The 20,387-nt window shown below is 36.7% G+C and overlaps 1 protein-coding gene across 4 annotated transcripts in view; it reads right to left on the bottom strand.

The window, feature by feature from the left end:
- The window catches only part of TTLL7 (tubulin tyrosine ligase like 7), a 153,707-nt gene that overhangs the window by 66,387 nt on the left and 66,933 nt on the right, over positions 1-20,387 (bottom strand). For all 4 annotated transcript variants that reach the window (XR_014015179.1, XM_081225766.1, XM_081225767.1 and 1 more), the window contains exons 8-10: positions 17,564-17,728; positions 12,367-12,525; positions 1,538-1,632 (exon numbers count right to left, since the gene is read on the bottom strand). Coding sequence is in view for 3 of the 4 variants with exons in the window: in XM_081225766.1 (XP_081081892.1) it covers positions 1,538-1,632; positions 12,367-12,525; positions 17,564-17,728 (419 nt within the window). In the remaining variant the exon portion in view is untranslated. The remainder of the gene's footprint in view (positions 1-1,537; positions 1,633-12,366; positions 12,526-17,563; positions 17,729-20,387) is intronic.

The following is a 20,387-nucleotide window of genomic DNA, read 5'->3' as shown; positions in this document are numbered from 1 at the left end:
ATTTCTTTCCTTCTGTTAACTTTGGGTTTTGTTTGTTCTTCTTTCTCTAGGTCCTTTAGGTGTAAGGTTAGATTGTTTACTTGAGATTTTTCTTGTTTCTTGAGGTAGGCTTGTATAGCTATAAATTTCCCTCTTAGATCTGCTTTTGCTGCATCCCATAGGTTTTGGATTATCATGTTTTCATTGTCATTTGTCTCTAGGTATTTTTTGATTTCCTATTTGATTTCTTACATGATCTCTTGGTTATTTAGTACCGTATTGTTTAGCCTCCATGTATTTGTGTTTATTATGGTTTTTTCCCTGTAATTCATTTCTAATATCATAGTGTTGTGGTCAGAAAAGATGCTTGTTATGATTTCAATTTTCTTAAATTTACTGAGGCTTGATTTGTGACCCAAGATGTGATCCTAAATGCTATTTGAACACTTATAATAGCAGACAACTCACTACCTCATTAAGCTGTTCAGTTAAACTTCTAACAAATTTTTTCATAATGAGACAAAGCTTACCACATAATAAGATTTCAAACATTTGACATTCACGATTATGCATGCTGCAACCAAACTAATAATATTCTATTGATCCAGCTATCCCAGTTCTGGGTATATATTCACAGAAGTTGAAATCAGGATTTGACTGATCCTGTTGAACCAGGATTCAACAGATACCCTGCGGGTATCTGATCTAAAGATACCCACATTCCCATGTTCACTGCAGCATTATGCACAACAGTCAAGACATGGAAACAACCTAAATGTTCTTCAATAGATGAATGGATAAAATATGTGGTATATATAAGATGAAATATTATTCAGCCTTAAAAAAGAAGGAAGGGCTTCCCTGGTGGTGCAGTGGTTGAGAGTCCGCCTGCCGACGCAGGGGACGTGGGTTTGTGCCCTGGTCCGGGAAGATGCCACATGCTGCAGAGCAGCTGGGGCCGTGAGCCATGGCCGCTGAGCCTGCGTGGCCGGAGCCTGTGCTCCGCAGTGGGAGAGGCCACAACAGTGAGAGGCCTGCGTACCACAAAAAAAAAAAAAAAAAAAAAAGAAGAAAATCCTGTTTATGCTGTTCAATGGGAAAGTTAACTCTCACTTAACTGCTTCTCTTTTCTTCTCTGTTTACCCAGGCAGCATGATACCGTGGAAAGAACATTGGACAGAAAGGTCGGAAATGTATTTTTGAGGTTTTTTAACTCCCTGAGTGAACTTTGTGCTTTAGTTTCTTCTTGTGAGGTGAGGAAAATTGTCTAGAAGGTTCCCTAAGGTATTCTCCAATTCCACCCCATAGTCTGTATTATACCAACAATGCAATTTAAGCATATTTACTGTAGGTTCAAATAATATGGGGAGAAGGAGAAGCAGAGTTCAGGAGAAGAGGAAAAGATATTTAAAAAGAAGAAAAATAAATGGGTTTGAAGAATGGAATCAAGAAATTAACAATACAAAATACTAAAATTACAAGACAATTCCACTTACAAATGATTGTTCTATGCTAAATATGGTGAAAAAAATTCCAGAAGATGGAGGAAACACTTTACCTGATATTTAGTAGCTTCAGTGCATTTAGCAGCACTCCCCTTTTTACATCATAGTCTATTTTCTGATCAGTTCCAAAGCTTGGAGCTCGATTGATCTGAAATTTACAAAGAAAACAATGAGTAAACAAATGTTGGTAGGTCAGTCAATATGCAGTACAAATTTGTTAATTTAATGTGGGATCCCCAACCAGTAGAAGGACTCTACAATAAACCTCAAAGCATTATATGGTAGATGGCCCACTCACCATTGCCACTCCTCCCTTCCCCAACACCTTAAGTCAAGGAGTTGCAAGGAATTGACTGTCATCACTGCCCCTTCCCCCTGCTGCCTTAGCTCCAGATTTTCAGTCAGCATATCTGCCCTCTCCCTCCTCTCCACTCTCTCCAATCTATTACCCCATGCACTCTAGGTCTTAACTTTAGGAAGTTGAAGTGACTCATCCAGACAAAAAGGTTGGAGGACCAGTAATAACAATAACAATAATAAAAACGGAACAAAAAATAATAGGGATATTACCAACATAGTAATAATTATATTCATGTATGTATTTCCCATATTGAAATTATCAGTGCCCTCTTTTCACTGCTTTCAGATCTTCTGGATGAATATGTCTATTGTTGCCTGAAAAACAAATTTTATTTCTTTCTACCTGGGTCAGACAATAATTCATCAATTTTCATTTCATTTCATTGAAATTACTCAGAGGATACCATTAAAGGTAGTGGCAAACTAACCTCTATGAGCTTTTCTAACTGTTTAAGGAGTCATGGGAATAACTGATCCATTTGTGGTTGTTCTTCTTTCCCACATCATTTCTAGGATTTCACTAAGAAGAAAAATAAGAAGTAACTACATATACCCTGAAATCTAGTATACAATATATTACCACTTCAAGAGCTGGAGTGTTTGTTTTTGTCTTTGTTGTTGTTGGATTTTATTGTTGTTGTTATGAAAATGTAATTGGGATAGCAGATGTTTAAGAAAATTACTTACTCAATTAACTCAGTTGGTGAGAACACTGCTGAGTTCAAAACTACAGCTTAGCTTCATGACCACCAACTAACTCCAGAGGCTATCTCACAAAACATGCATGCTGGGCTTCCCTGGTGGCGCAGTGGTTGAGAGTCCGTCTGCCAATGCAGGGGATGTGGGTTCGTGCCCCAGTCTGGGAAGATCCCACATGCCGTGGAGCAGCTGGGCCCATGAGCCATGGCCGCTGAGCACGCGCGTCCGGAGCCTGTGCTCCACAACGGGAGAGGCCACAACAATGAGAGGCCCGCGTACCGCCAAAAACAAAAAAAAACAAAACCCATGCATGCTACTCCTCATAGAGGAGGGTCATCTTATACAAAACCATCACCACAAAAGACAAGATAACTGACAACACGCATTTTACAACTGGCAGCTGAAGGAAATGCCACATTACACTTAAGAAATCATCCAGGAATACAAATGCCTCTAATTATAAATGTGGCACAAGATCACTGAAGAAAAATTAGAAACAGAAGCCAAACAAACAACAGAAAGATCACCTGCAATTCCACTACCTTGTGTCTTGTTAACCATTTGATAAATGGTGCTCCAGATATTTGCTATGTATACATTTTATAATATTCATTTTGCCTTCCAAATATATCTCTATACTAAATATACTATTTTATAATCCAAGGTTTTCTCTTAATAATGTATCGTGAAAATCTTTCATGTCATCATTTTGATGGTTACCTGGTATTCCTTGCATAGAATTATGGCAAACTGTATTTTTTTCAATAGAGAAATGCCTTACTATATTATGCCTTTGCTGATTTCTGATTTAGAAAGTGATGAACATATTCTTGTCTGTGTGATGTGGTCTCAAGGGAAGAGAATAGCTTGGTAATTGCAAGAACATCCATTTATTCCAGGTAAATTTGAAAAAAGGAAGTTTATTAATCTACTACTTCAAAGCTCCAAGTATTTCCTCTTACAGGTACAGAGAAAGGGTGAAGTAATATTTTTATATGAAAAAAGTTTCAACCATGCAATACTGATTCAAATCTCTGGAATTTGCAAAACAAAGATAGTTCTGCTACTACATGTAACAGGATTATTTTAAAAAAAACATTTTTCAACTGAAGATTAAGTGGTTTACTGACATGTTATCTATCTTTATAGAATTCCTTAGTGCTTCATTCTAAAACTGCAGTCTGGAATTCTGCCAAGCATATCCCTCCTCCAGGATGGTAGACAGTCTTGGTACAACATAATCTCAGACCCTCTCTCTTTTCTATTTCAGATTCTTCACCCTACTCTCATGTAAGAGAAATTGGTCTATCAAGAAATGTACCTAACATCAAATAAACTAATACGAGGAAAGGTAGAAAAACTTAATTCAATTAACACTTTAGATTTTTTCTTTAAGTTTTATGAGAAAGGTAAAGAAAAAAATAAAAGAAAAACCACAAATGGCTGACAGAAGAAACGCTGAAAATTAGGGTTCCATCCAGCCCAAGTTCTATTCTATAACGTGGATGGTTTCTTTGGTTCTCATTTCCTAACCCAACTGTAAAACAAACCAAAACCCACAAGTGTTAGAGTCTTAAAGCTCAGCAGCTTGTAAATGCATGCAAAAAGGAAAATTATAAGAAAGCAAATTAAATTAATAAATACTATTTATTAACCATCCAAATCACAGTTTTATTATCAAGATAAGCACAATCATTTCATGCACACATGAAAGTTTCCATAATAGATTCTGTGCTCCTAAATTAGTGCTGTTTCCTCCGGCCAGTAACTTCTCCAAGCCCCAGCCCCTACCCCACTTTCTACCACCTTAAATACTCTTCTCAGGTGTTCCCTCTTCTACAAAGACATGTTTTTAACTCTCAAATATACACATGTACACAGAGAGATTAATCACTCTGTTTGTGCTGCCTCCTTATTACCTACTTATACTTGTAAATGCTACCATAAACACATATCTGAGTCCCCAGTAGACCAGGACAACCTTATTTTTCTTCTATCTCCACCATCTGGCCCAATGATTTGTTGAAATTAATTCAAGGATACTTAAAATATTAGCATTATATTTATACTCCACTCAATTTCCATGTTTTTCCCTAAAAATGTTTTCTATGACTGAAAATTTCTGCAATTTGCCACTAAGAATCATTGCCTGCAATTATTCCAGTTAACTAAAAGTTAACATGCTCAGAGGCACTCTCTACCTAATTCCACTTGATGGCGCCAAAAGGTTTTTACCAATGTATATTAGATGTACTATGATTGCAGCTGGGAGAAAATACAAAGGAAGATCTAAATAAGATTCTTTTAACTGTTTTGATATAATAAATGTTCATTACCCACAGCTGTTTGTTATTGCAGAGTTTTTAAATGGTTATGATTGATCTGAAAATGATGAAAGAATGAACAGAAAATGAAAAGAAGTTATTGTGGAGTTTTTAGTGGTTCTTATTGATCTGGAAATGATGGAGAAAATAAAGTATAAAGAAACATGAATGTAAACAATAGTATTTCTGAGCCTTTAAAAAAACAGAACCATTTAGTCAATTCTGATCTACCAAGCTAATGGTAAACTCCAGTTAGGCAAGTGCTTTTAAAAACAGGTAAATAAAATATCTATAAAATCATTATTCCTTGCTAGCCTTTCAGTTCTACTTCATGCATACTGCCTTCACTTTTTTCCCACCCCATAAAGGCTAAAAGACAAGCAGCAGTGGCAGAAAAAAAAGACACAGGTAAAAACAGGAAAGGAAAGTAAGAAGAGGAAAACAGCAAAAATAAAGGAAGAAAATGTTGGGCCTTAGGTGAAGGGCCATAGTCCAGAGTCAAGTGCTTTCATATCCAAGGAACGGAGGAAGCAAAATGATAAGCAAAATTCTTCCCATTTATCATATTTCTAGGACCCAGGCAGGAGCAAAATTTGAATACGTGACAGAATTGTATTTGATTGGAAATATAATACACATTATTTGCTCATAGTAGATTCAACACACAAACAAATGAAACCAGTAGCCCTCAAACTGGAAAAGTGTTCTCTCCTAAAAATATATTTTGAGTGTCTTGATCTCACCTATCACTCATTCAATTTGCTTTTGCAAACCTTGATATTACAGATGTAACTTTTAACTTCTAAATCATTAACAAAAAAGAGATAACCAACTTAAAATGACAGGTAGTTGTTGATGATATCTTCTATAGTAATGTTTTCCTTAAAATGTAACTAATCTAGTCAACACTGTTTAGGTAGGTGTTATTTTCTTGACAAAGTTTCCTAAACACAGTATTCTGTGGCCATGTGATCTATGACCATGGAGCTCGATGATCAGAGCCACATACTCTATGATTAGAGAACTTAGGGGAATTGCTGGATGTGGTACTGTGTGACTTCTAAGGTTTCCTCTGTATACAATATAAATACAAACATGACTGAAAAGGTACAAAAATCTTAGATGTCATTTTTATTTTGCCTTTATATTATTCTATATGTTCATCTTTTATAATGGAAGAAAAATAATGATGACTCTGACCGAACCAGGGTCTGGCAGCAAACCCAAAGGCACAGTTAACAGGCTAGACATGAGGGGAGCACCAGGCACATAATATGGCCTTAAAGGAGAGTTCATGTCACCTGGGGTGTTAAGTATTAACTACTGATTAATGAACTAATTGGAGCCTCTCTCCTCTTAGAGAGTTTGAAGGGGAGACACACTGAAGCCAGGGAGCTACAGTGCTGCAGCCTAGGCACCCACAGAGAGGAAAGACAACAACCAGAAGTCATGAAGTGGTAGAGCTGTGAGGCTGAGAAAAGAGTGGAGAGAGTAGACAACAAATCAGTAAAACCAGATCTATGCGTATGTGCAAACTGCCTAACCTAGAAATTCACTCAGTGCTAATCTGGGAAAAGTAAGATTAAAAACACTGACCCACTATCGGAACTGTTCTATTCCCCAAATGCTCATTCTCTTCCTCCCACATATTCTATTCTGGCTTCTTTCTGCTCAGTTAATGAATCAACTGTGCCAAGTACATATGTAAAAAACATTTGTTTTAGTACACAAGAATAGGGATCACAGGGGTCCTGAACCAAGATGGCAGAGTAGAAGGATGTGCTCTCACTCCCTCTTGTGAGAACACCAGAATCACAACCAGCTACTGGACAATCGTTAACAGGAAGACACTGGAACACACCAAAAAATATACCCCACATCCAAAGACAAAGGAGAAGCCAAAATGAGATGGCAGGAGGGTCGCAATCGCAATAAAATCAAATCCCATAAAAGCTGGTGGGAAGTCCACCCACTGGAGTGAAGGTTCTGAGCCCCAAGTCAGGCTGCCCAACCTGGGGATCCACCAATGGGAGGAGGAATTCCTAGAGACTTAGACTTTGAAGCCTAGTGGGATTTGACTGCAGGACTTCAACAGGACTGGGGGAAACACAGACTCCACTCTTGGAGGGCACAGACAAAGTAGTGTACGTATCGGGACCCAGGGGAAGGAGCAGTGACCCCAGGGGAGACTGAACCAGACCTACCTGCTAGTGTTGGAGGGTCTCCTGCAGAGGTGGGAGGTGGCTGTGGCTCACCATGGGGACAAGGACACTGGCAGCAGAAGGTTGGGAAGTACTCCTTGGCATGATCCCTCCCAGAGTCTGCCATTTGCCCAACCAAAGAGCCCAGGCAGGCTGAAGTGTTGGGTTGCCTCAGGTCAAACAACCAAGAGAGAGGGAACCCAGCCCCACCCATCAGCAGTCAGGCAGATTAAAGTTTTGCTGAACTCTGCCCACCAGAGCAACAGTCAGCTCTACCCACCACCAGTCCCTCCCAGCAGGAAACTTGCACAAGCCTCTTACATAGCCTCATCAACCAGAGGGCAAACAGCAGAAGCAAGAAGAACTACAATCCTGCAGCCTGTGGAACAAAAAACACATTCACAGAAAGACAGACAAGATGAAAAGGCAGAGGGTTATATCCCAGATGAAGGAACAAGATAAAACCTCAGAAAAAGAACTAAATAAACTGGAGATAGGCAACATTCCAGAAAAAGAATTCAGAATAATGAAAGTGAAGATGATCCAGGACCTTGGAAAAAGAATGGAGGCAAAGATCGAGAAGATGCAAGAAATGTTTAACAAAGATCTAGAAGAATTAAAGAACAAACAAACAAAGATGAACAATACAATAACTTTAGTGAAAAATGCACTAGAAGGAATCAATAGCAGAATAACTGAGGCAGAAGAATGGATAAGTGACCTGGAAGACAAAATGGTGGAATTCATTGATGCGGAACAGAATAAAGAAAAAAGAATGAAAAGAACTGAAGACAGCCTAAGAGACCTCTGGGACAACATTAAACACAACAACATTTGCATTGTAGGGGTCCCAGAAGGAGAAGACAGAGAGAAAGGATCAGAGAAAATATTTGAAGAAATTATAGTCGAAAACTTCCCTAACAAGGGAAAGGAAATAGCCACCCAAGACCAAGAAGTGCAGAGAATCCCATACATGATAAACCCAAGGAGAAACACGCCGAGACACATAAAATCAAACTGGCCAAAATCAAAAACAAAGAAAAATTATTGAAAGCAGCAAGGGAGAAATGACAAATAACATACAAAGGAACTCCCATAAGGTTAACAGCTGATTTCTAAGCAGAAACTCTACAAGCCAGAAGGGATTGGCATGATATACTTAAAGTGATGAAAGGGAAGAACCTACAACCAAGATTAGTCTACCCAGCAAGGATCTCATTTGGATTCTATGGAGAAATCAAAGGCTTTACAGACAAGCAAAAGCTAAGAGAATTCAGCACCAACAATGGATTAAATGCTCCCACCAAAAGACAAAGGCTCACTGAATGGTTACAAAAACAAGATCCATATATATGCTGTCTACAAGAGACCCACTTCAGACCTAGGGACACATACAGACTGAAAGTGATGGGATAGAAAAACATACTCCATGCAAATGGAAATCAAAAGAAAGCTGGAGTAGCAATAATCATATCAGATAAAATAGACTTTAAAATAAAGAATGTTACAAGAGACAAGGAAGGACACTACATAATGATCAAGGGATCAATCCAAGAAGAAGATATAAATATATATGCACCCAACATAGGAGCACCTCGATACATAAGGTAGCTGCTAACAGCTATAAAAGAGGAAATCGACAGTAACACAGTAATAGTGGGGGACTTGAACACCTCACTTACACCAATGGACAGATCATCCAAAATGAAAGTAAATAAGAAAACACAAGCTTTAAATGACACAATAGACCAGATAGATTTAATTGATATTTATAGGACATTCCATCTAAAACAGGAGATTACACTTTCTTCTCAAGTGTGCATGGAACATTCTCCAGGATAGATCACACCTTGGTTCACAAATCAAGCCTCAATAAATTTAAGAAAATCGAAATCATATCAAGCATCTTTTCTGACCACAACGCTATGAGATTAGAAATGAATTACAGTGAAAAAACAGTAAAAAACACAAACACATGGAGGCTAAACAATACGTTACTAAATAACCAAGAGATCACATAAGAAATCAAATAGGAAATCAAAAAATACCTAGAGACAAATGACAATGAAAACACGATGATACAAAACCTAGAACAGCAAAAGTTCTAACGGGAAGTTTATAACTATACAAGCCTACCTCAAGAAACAAGAAAAATTTCAAATAAACAATCTAACCTTACACCTAAAGGAACTACAGAAAGAAGAACAAACAAAACCCAAAGTTAGCAGAAGGAAAGAACTCATCATCAAGATGAGAGCAGAAATAAATGAAACAGAAACAAAGAAAACAATAGCAAAGATCAGTAAAATTAAAAGCTGGTTCTTTGAGAACATAAACAAAATTGATAAACCTTTAGCCAGACTCATCAAGAAAAAAAGGGAGAGGACTCAAATCAATAAAATTAGAAATGAAAAAGGAGAAGTTACAACAGACACCGCAGAAATACAAAGCATCCTAAGAAACTACTACAAGCAACTCTAGGCCAATAAAATGGAAAATGTGGAAGAAATGGACAAATTCTTAGAAAGGTATAACCTTCCAAGATTGAACCAGGAAGAAACAGAAAATATGAACAGACCAATCACAAGTAATGAAATTGAAACTGTGATTAAAAATCTTCCAACAAACAAAAGTCCAGGACCAGATGTCTTCACAGGTGAATTCTATCAAACATTTAGAGAAGAGAAAACACCCATCCTTCTAAAACTCTTCCGAAAAATTGCAGTGTAAGGAACAGTCCCAAACTCATTCTATTAGGCCACCATCACCCTGATACCAAAACCAGACAAAGATACTACAAAAAAAGAAAATTACAGACCAATATCACTGATGAATATAGATATAAAAATCCTCAACAAAATACTATCAATCAGAATCCAACAACACATTAAAAGGATCATACACCATGATCAACTGGGATTTATCCCAGGGATGCAAGGATTCTTCAATATATGCAAATTGATCAATGTGATACACCATATTAACAAATTGAAGAATAAAAACCATATGATCATCTCAATAGACGCAGAAAAAGCTTTTCACAAAATTCAACACCCATTTATGATAAAAATTCTCCAGAAAGTGGGCATAGAGGGAACCTACCTCAACATAATAAAGGCCATATATGACAAAACCACAGCAAACATCATTCTGAATGGGGAAAAACTGAAAGCATTTCCTCCAAGATCAGGAACAAGACAAGTATGTCCACTCTCACCACTATTAGTCAACATAGATTTTGAAGTCCTAGCCATGGCAATCAAAGATGAAAAAGAAATAAAAGGAATACAAATTGGAAAAAAAGAAGTAAAACTGTCACTGTTTGCAGATGACATGATACTATACATAGAGAATCCTAAAGATGCCACCAGAAAACTACTAGAGCAATCAATGAATTTGGTAAAGTTGCAGTATACAAAATTAATGCACAGAAATCTCTTGCATTCCTATACACTAATGATAAAAAAAATCTGAAAGGGAAATTAAGGAAACATTATTTACCAATGCAACAAAAAGAATAAAATCCCTAGGAATAAACCTACCTAGGGAGACAAAAGACCTGTATGCAGAAAACTATGATACTGATGAAAGAAATTAAAGATAATACCAACAGGTGGAGAGATATACCATGTTCTTGGATTAGAAGAATCAATGTTGTCAAAATGACTATACTACCCAAAGCAATCTACAGATTCAATGCAATCCCTATCAAATTACCAATGGCATTTTTTTACAGAACTAGAACAAAAAACCTTAAAATTTATATGGAGACACAAAAGACCCCGAATAGCCAAAGCATTCTTGAGGGAAAAAAACAGAGCTGGAGGAATCAGACTCCCTGACTTCAGATTACACTACAAAGCTATAGTAATCAAGACAATATGGTACTGGCACAAAAACAGAAACATAGATCAATGAAACAAGACAGAAAGCTCAGAGATAAACCCATGCACCTATGGTCAACTAATCTATGAAAAAGGAGGCAAGGATATACAATGGAGAAAATACAGTCTCTTCAATAAGTGGTGCTGGGAAAACTGGACAGCTACATGTAAAAGAATGAAATTAGAACACTCCCTAACACCATACACAAAAATGGATTAAAGACCTAAATGTAAGACCAGACACTATAAAACTCTTAGAGGAAAACATAGGCAGAACACTCTATGACATAAATCACAGCAAGATCCTTTTTGACCCACCTCCCAAAGAAATGGAAATGAAACCAAAAATAAACAAATGGGACCTAATGAAACTTCAAAGCTTTTGCACAGCAAAGGAAACCATAAACAAGACAAAAAGACAGCCTTCAGAATGGGAGAAAATATTTGCAAATGAATCAATGGACAAAGGATTAATCTCCAAAATATATAAACAGCTCATGCAGCTCAATATTAAAAAAACAAACAACCCAATCCAAAAATGGGCAGAAGACCTAAATAGACATTTCTTCAAAGAAGACATACAGATGGCCAAGAGGCACATGAAAAGCTGCTTAACATCACTAATTATTAGAGAAATGTAATTGCAAAACTACAATGAGGTATCACCTCACACCAGTTAGAATGGGCATCATCAGAAAATCTACAAACAACAAATGCTGGTGAGGGTGTGGAGAAAAGGGAACTCTCTTGCACTGTTGGTGGGAATTTAAATTCATACTGCCACTATGGAGAACAGTATGGAGGTTCCTTAAAAAACTAAAAATAGAATTACCATATGATCCAGCAATCCCACTACTGGGCATATGCCCAGAGAAAACCATAATTCAAAAAGACACATGCACCCAATGTTCATTGCAGCACTATTAACAATAGCCAGGTCATGGAAGCAACCTAAATGCCCATCGACAGATGAATGGATACAGAAGATGTGGTACATATATACAATGGAATATTACTCAGCCATGAAGAGGAACAAAATTGGGTCATTTGTTGAGATGTGGATGGACCTAGAGACTGTCATACAGAGTGAAGTAAGTCAGAAACAGAAAAACAAATATCGTATGTTAACGCATATATGTGGAAACTAGAAAAATGGTACAGAGGAACCTGTTTGCAGGGCAGAAATTGAGACACAGATGTAGAGAACAAACATATGGACACCAAGGGGGGAAAGCCGCAGGGGGGTGGGCGTGGTGGTGTGATGAATTGGGCGATTGGGATTGACATGTATACACTGATGTGTATAAAATGGATGACTAATATGTACCTGCTGTATAAAAAAATAAATAAAATAAAATTCAAAAGAAGAAAAAAGAAGAGGGATCAGTTCTTTCTTCTTAAAGAAACGCCTTACCTCCAAAAGCCATGGCTTTAGTTTTCTATCCAACAAAATATCAAATCCCAGGACTTCGAAGCAGACACTTTCACTTCCTGGAGGTTGACCAGGTCTGCACATTCGATATGCATGAAGGACATGAGGTTCTGCTACAATCAGAGTCTTTACCACCAATTCCTGTAAAGATTGTGATTAAAAAAAAAAAGACGAAAAGCCTTATTTCTTTGTATCTCATTTACATACATGGAAATCAGGCCTGGACTTGCAAACAAGCGTCCTGGCCAGGTTCACAAAGCTCTGTGGCATCTAACCCCTGCCACTGCTCTGACTTCATCTCACCCAACTCTCCCCCTGCCCACTGTGCTGCAGCCATGCTCCCCTTCTCTAGGCCTCTCACACTAGCTGATCCCTCTTCCTGGAACACTCTTCCCCCAATATTCCCACGTCTGGCCCCTTGATCCTCAGAGAGTCCTTCCCTGACCCCTGAGTCAAAAGTAGGCACCCATACATCATTCATTACTGTGTCACTACACAGCATAGGACCAGCTCATCTTTTTCTTTTTTTTTTTTTAAAACAGAGTCCTTGTCTATATTATTTACAACCCCATTCCCAGTGCTTAACAATAGTGCCTGGCATTTAGTAAATGCTCAAGATCACCTGTGAACAAATAAAAGTTTATGAATGTGGCTTGTATTTGTTAAATAAGTAAGGTAGGATCACAATGCTTGCCTTCTCAGAAACCATACAAAAGGCGAGGGGATGGGAGGGAAGACAATTCCAAGGAGAGTAAACTATTTCACAAACAACATTATAGAACCTCCACTTAGACAAAGCCTGAAAGGCCAAGAGGACAGAATCTAGGAGAGTTGGGTTTCTCTGTGCAGTGATGATTCTGTTGTTCATAAGGTTTATCTGAAATCAGAGTACTGCCAATTAACAAACTAGTTTTCAACATTTTCTGTGAGAACACATAATACTACTAGGGTGAGTTACTAATGCTAATAAAAAAAAAAGTTGGTTTACCGAAGTTTGAGAACAAGCTATGGATTGTGGAAAAGCTGTCTCGCTGGTTTTTGCTTAGAATATACTGTCTTTTTAACTCCCATTCTACAGGTACAGGCAATATAGCATGGCAGTTAAGAATATGGCTCCAAAGTAGACTTTCTGGCTTTATCCCAGGCTTTGCTACTTGTTAGATGTGCATCCTCAGTCATGCTGCTTAAACTTTGTCTCATTTTTCTAAAATGTAAACTGGCAATAGCAATAAAACCTGCTGCAAAAGACTGATGGAAGGGCAAAATGAGACTCCATGTAAAACTCTTAGCATAGTGCCTAGAACAGAGTAAACCATCAAAAGGGGTTAGCAACTTAACTACTATTGTTACATTTATTCTATTATTCTTCTGGAATTCCACCTCATATATCTGGTCAGACAGGAACATTCAGCTGCCTGGTGGGAGCAGTATTTATTATGAGAGAAAGAAATGGAAGATGAAGTTAACCTCGCTGTTATCAAGAATCCCAACCCAGAACGTATTTGGGGATATCAGAGATGCCACAAGAGGCTGTTCTTAGAAAATTCTATTCAAAATAACTAATGTGTGGTAGCACCACAGAATATGAGGATAAAAAGAAAAGTCCACGTTATATAAATCTTGAGATATTACTGAAATCACCTGAGTAGGAAAAAAAAGTTAAAACATTGACTAGTAAGTGTCTATGTGAAACAAGATAGGTGGGGAGATGGGGGGGACAGGATGAGGGGGAATGAATACTTAGACTCTGGATTACAAATCTGTGTTTTTAGGGCTTCCCTGGTGGCGCAGTGGTTGAGAGTCCGCCTGCCGATGCAGGGGACACGGGTTCGTGCCCCGATCCCGGAAGATCCCACATGCCGCGGAGCGGCTGGGCCCGCGAGCCATGGCCGCGGAGCCTGTGTGTCCGGAGCCTGTGCTCCGCAACGGGAGAGGCCACAGCAGTGAGAGGCCCGCGTACCGCAAAAAAAAAAAAAAAAAAAATCTGTGTTTTTACTACACAAAAACAGCACACTTTTAGGAATGCAGAGGCAAGATTGCAGGTATATGTGAAATCAGGAATGATACAACCAAATACAAATTCCACTAATCAAATCAAATTCCAATAATGCTTTTGAGAATTTCCAACATTGCTTTGAAAGATGACTTTGTAGAGTTGTACCTAAAGTATATAAAAAGCATTCATTAAGGATGATTTTATGAGTGATTAAAGTCATTTTTAACCTCCATGGCCTGCTTTTCTATTGATTTCTTATTTATTCTTGACCAGCACAAAAGCACATATATCTGTTCTTCATCAAAGGTATTGCCGAATGTTAGTTTTCATATGCAGACAGCTACTTTTTAGAGAAATTACCATCAATAAACTAGTCACCGAAAAAAAGTTCTAAGTTAAATTCATGAAATTAGTAAACTATTAAGATAAAAATTTATTGCACAATTGCCTTCTTCATCTCCTCTTATTTTCTTTTTATACTATCCTATTGATTCACCTTCAACAGACATCTGTAAGTACATGCAATTCTTAACAACAAAGGCAAATTTTAAAAGAATTACATAAGTGCAGATAGTTTGACAAGATAATTGTAAGAAGGTACTTGGAAAAGTTAATGTTATTATTTATTAATTGGTTACTTATAGATTATTAATACACATTTTAACTAATGTAGGCAAGAATGATGCAAAATTTACCCATTTATAGAAATGATCATGCAGTGTATCAGAGCTTAATAGGCCCACAATTGCTATGTTCAGGTCACATCTGAAAATTATATTTTAAGCTCTGAGGAGTTGATTTCCATACTCTTATTAGTATTAGTCTTAGTTGTATACCTTGTCCTAATTCAATTATGTGGGGAAAGTACCATTTAAAACCAATGTCTGTAAAGCTAATGATATCCATTTTTCTCTCTGACTGATTCTCTCTGTACATTCCTCACTAAGGCAACCCAATAGATTCCACCTTTCCACAAAGACTTCCCTGAACAATCAAACTCATAAGAAGTGAAGAATCTGGTAAAGAAAAAGAAGACCAGAGGGCATCTAAAACTTTCTTGGTCTCACTGAGCTAGTCACCAAATGACCCATTCATTAAATCATCCAGGTATCACCAAGTAGATCTTCCATCATTGAGCTATTGTATCAAAACTGCAAATTTTACCACTTTGATGTTTCTGACCCACATGATAGTAAACTATCATTATTAGAATATTTTTTGGAATTTCCAAAAAACTGGCCTTGATAAAGTAAATAGATAAATAAACGGCATTGTTGGAATCAAATTTCTTGTTTGGATGTATCAATATTTAGTCTCTCAGGAAGACATAATAGAAAGTTAACAAGTTGGTGAGAATCTGACCAAATGCAAATGACAAACTTTAAAATTTGATGGAACCCCTAAATTTTTAAAAATTTGAATTTGTTGCCAACATTTATAAATCAGGAGACTTAGGGCATCTATTGACAAATTAGAGAATGAGGCACACTGGGCCCAAAATACCATATGGCATCAATAGGCTGGTGCTGAGAGGTATCTATCCCCTTTAGACCTCTTATTCTTCTCAAATGACCACCGTTCTCAGCCTGCCCTATTTTCTTCTATCCAGACTACTTAATTCCTTTTTACTTGTCTGACAACTAAGTATCTTTGGGTTTACATTCTGTGAGACAGAAAATAAGATTTTAAAAAAGATTTAAACTAACAAAACACGAAGAAAAGGAATAAATATAATGATGCTGATTTTTTCTCTGATTTTCTCAAGAGAACCAAGTTCAACCAACAATGAACTTTCACATCCATTTTCCACGATATTTTTATTTAAATATATATTATTTGTCCCAGAAGTCAAATTGTATAGCCCTAATCATGTTAAGTATTTTCAACATACTTTTCTTAACTATGAATACCATTTTAATATTTCTGCTAGGATTAATAAAAGGGTCTGTTTCACCAAGGTTATCTTCTCATGCGTGTTTCCTTTTCTCTCTTTACCCTTACCATTTGGAATTTCATCTACTGCCATGGCTTTAATTATCCATTACACCTCATACATACACTTTTAACTGCCTGCTCGACTTTTCTACATGAGAGAGCATTTCAAGTTTAACATATCGAAAGCAGAATTCATCATAGCTTCATGCACTTTTAAAAAACTGAGTTCAGGTGTCAATGCCTCCAGGAAGTCCTGCTATGCCCATCCACTCAAAGCTACTATATGTGGTCTTCCTCTACAACCCCACAGATTCCAATGTATGCCTCTGTTTTTGTACATGCTACATTGCATCTCATTAACAATTTATGTGCAAGTGTTCCCTACCAAACTCTTGAGTTTTTTGAGGCTTGGAGCTGTATCTTATAAATCCTCAAATTATCAGCCAGGGATAAGCTTATATTATGGGTTCAATAAATGTTTACTGAATAAATGAACTAGCAAATAAGTGAATAGAACTCTTTTCTCTCATCTGCAAAACTAAGCTCTATATCTTCTCAAAATAAATTCCTTCCTATTCTATTTCAAATAATGCCACACCCATTCTCCTTATAATTATTCCTCAAAACTGCAGAAGAATATCTGAATACTTCTTGCCCCCTCCCCATTCTGAACATTCAGTTAATCTCAAGGTCTACTTCATTGTCACCTCTTTTATTGTGGTTCAATTCAGGCCATTCTTTTCCCTGAAACTACTCCCAAATGCCCTCCTCTAGCTACTTCTGGTCTTCTCTCTAACCCATCCTATACCCATTGTCAGATTTATCTTTCAAATGCATGGTCTTTGGCCTTATTAATCTCCTCCCTTAAAAACTGAATGAATCCTTACTGCCTACCAAGTGAAGCCTTGATTTCCAGACCTAAAACTTGGTTCCACATATCTTTCCAGCCATTAAATCTTCACGTATCTCCCACAAATACGATACACGCCAACCTGGGCCACTTTGAACTATTTTCATACCTCCGTGCCTTTACTCACTCTTTTGCCTCCTCTTAGCATTCCCTCTTTCCGATCCGAGCAGTAAAAGTACTACTTATCTATTAAGGTCCATGACAAATTTCACTTTCTTCATAAAAGCACACTTTATATGCCCAATCTAATGTAATCCGTTCTTTATTTAAAATGGTTGATGATCCTTTCAATTAATATGAGGAAAGACAGTTAAAATTGTGAAATGGTATAATCTTACTGAAATATCACTCCAAAACTTAGCAACATCATGTTGATTTGCTTGTAGGAATTCTGTAAACCATTTGATGGAACGTTTGCTGCCTTTGTTTTCAGTTTCATCCCTTTCAAAATGCTCATTGTGCTTGTTCACAGAGTAGTTTGTCAGATGCATATATAACTGGGTCTGTAACAAGTCAGAACCAAAGTTGTTATCACCTCTGAGACTCTAGAACCATGAAGTTTCACAGAAAAGAAAGCATCCAAAGAGGAAAGACAATTTAAAGTTTAAAATATACATATTCATAATTTAACAATTATAAAGGTAATTTTCAAAATGCAATGGTACATTTTTCTAAAAAAGGTTGTGAAAGTAGTCACCTACAAAGTTACTTTGTATATTATTGAAAATATATCTACCATAGAAAGTATGAAAATAATAAGGATATATAGAGTAATTAAATGAAAATGTGAAAATACTTATTGCTAAGCATGAAAAATGCTGTAACTTTGAAGTTTGTTTTTCTTAGTTGGTTTGTTTTTAATGTTTTTCTAAAATTTTCATCCTAACTTGTTTTGGGAAAGGAATTTTCTGAGAGAGTATTCTATATCTTTTCAAACAAAGATTTAAAAGTGAAAGCTCAAGTAAGTAGCAGAAACCTAGAGGCAGGATACCAACCTCAACCTCTGCCCTCCCATCCTGACTGGAAGATCACTGTAACTTGTTAACATGACAGAGTGCACTCAGAGTCAGCAGACAGAAGCACCACACGATGCTGTACAAATGTCTAAATGATTAACAGCAAATTTATAGTGCTCCATACTCGAGTTCTTAGGTCTTAGTCTCTCTATATTCTTATGTTTGTTGACAATGTTATCCTCAAATAAACTTGAAAAAGAATACAAAATTTAAAATTTCTCATAATTGTCAATTAATATACATTAATAGCTCCTTATCAACCTATCATAAACATTCATGAGGTCTGTAAATCCCACCCTCATGATCCTACTCCCAGAAACCACTTTAGATAACAATGTTGCATCACAATGAATACATACTTTGGGCACATCATTACTATTCTGATTTGTTAGTAACCAATGATATTTATATCATATTTTATTTTCACTGCAGTTACTTAAGTCTACAGTATTGAAATCTTTGAAGCAAATATGCAGAACTGATCATATGAGCTACATGTTGTTTATTAATCCATATGCCCACCAGTAATTAAGAATTTTTTTTGTTCATTGAACAATATTTAAGGAGCACCCACCACTGGCAGGAATGTGTGCTGTGCACTGTGGACACAAAGATTAACAAGGCAGACATAGTCCCTACCTTCATGAAAATTATCACTTTAAACGAAGTGATACTTAAAAGAAAGGGCATAACCTCATACTTGTCTGATTTTAAGTGTTTGATTTAAAGAAAAAAAGGAAATTAATCAAACTATAACATTTCTTAGTCTCCAAAACAGAAATTATTTTTGTTTGGAAAATAATTTTTTGAGGAGCTCTCCATTTGGCAGGAATTTCTTAAAATAAATACTAACAGCAGTAATAAAAACTCTAGCTATCCTAATGGAAAAGTGAATAAGAAATAGAACTTTGCATTTTTCTTAAAACATTACCTTTATATGTAGCATTGGAAATTCCACAATTTCACATCTACCTTGACAAAAATCCCCTTCTAAAGAGTTCATTGTCAGTTGGACATTTGCCATAAGGAGAAGTGATGGCAGCTCTGAATCAAATAGCAACCTTCAATGCATAAAAAGTAGATAACTATTCTCCACCCTATTTTATAGTGTATAGGCTCAAAATAATGAATTGGAATATACAGAACATTTCAAGGATTGACTGACTGCTACACGGGGTGGCAAAAAAATTTATGTTTATTATATTTCAATTTCTGAAATTCTCTCTTATGATTTCCTTACATGTAGCTTATCAATATACAGCTCATGAGAAAATGCACACTATTTTAAAAATTGGAAATATGAAGAAGGAAAAAAATATGAAGCAGTCTGCTGTCCAATACCAACCAATGTGAGCATTTTGGTTTATTTTTTCCACCTTTTTTCTTAAACTTATCTTTTACATAAGAGTGATCTCACTTTAGATAAAGTTTTGCACTTCACTTTTTAAATTTTTCATATCTTCAGGTAGGAATTCAATCATGAAATTTTAGAGATATATGAGGAACACTGATGTTTATACAGGAGAATATCATTTTTCATACATGTGAAAACCAAAGCCAGGAGATTATGTGACTCAAGAGCACTTGGCAAAGCAAAACCTAGAGGCCACGTTTCCTGACTCCCAATCTTTCAATATGATTTCCTAACCCAGTGTACTTAAGCAAATCACATACATCCAACTTAAGAAATTAGAATAAATCACTTTATCACCTAAATGAGCTTTCAAGTCTTACCCTTTCCTATCTCTTCCCTCTTTCCTCTCAAAACATGACTATCTTCCTTACATATATATCATCTAGTCTTACCCACTCCAACTATTTTAATTATAATCTATAAACTGACGAACCCCAAATTACGCCTGTAGCTCAGTTCTCTCATCTGAGCTTCAGACCTATACTGTATATCCAAATGCCAATAGTATAGATCCATTTGGAAGTCACAGAAGCATCTCAAATCAAACACATCAGCTTTCTGCAAAACTTTAAAAGCTCCTATACTCCCTATCACAGTGAATGTCACCATCCACCCAACTGCTGTGCCAAAACTCTTTTGAGTTTTATCCTTAATTTCTCTCTCTCTTTCCCTTATTCTACAAATCAACCTGTCGGTATATCAGTGTTACCCATGGTATCGTAAATATATATG

The sequence above is a fragment of the Mesoplodon bidens genome (genome assembly GCF_964165515.1).
Source record: "Mesoplodon bidens genome assembly, chromosome: 2".
Lineage (NCBI taxonomy): Eukaryota > Metazoa > Chordata > Mammalia > Artiodactyla > Ziphiidae > Mesoplodon > Mesoplodon bidens.
This window is presented reverse-complemented; position numbering and strand designations above follow the sequence as displayed.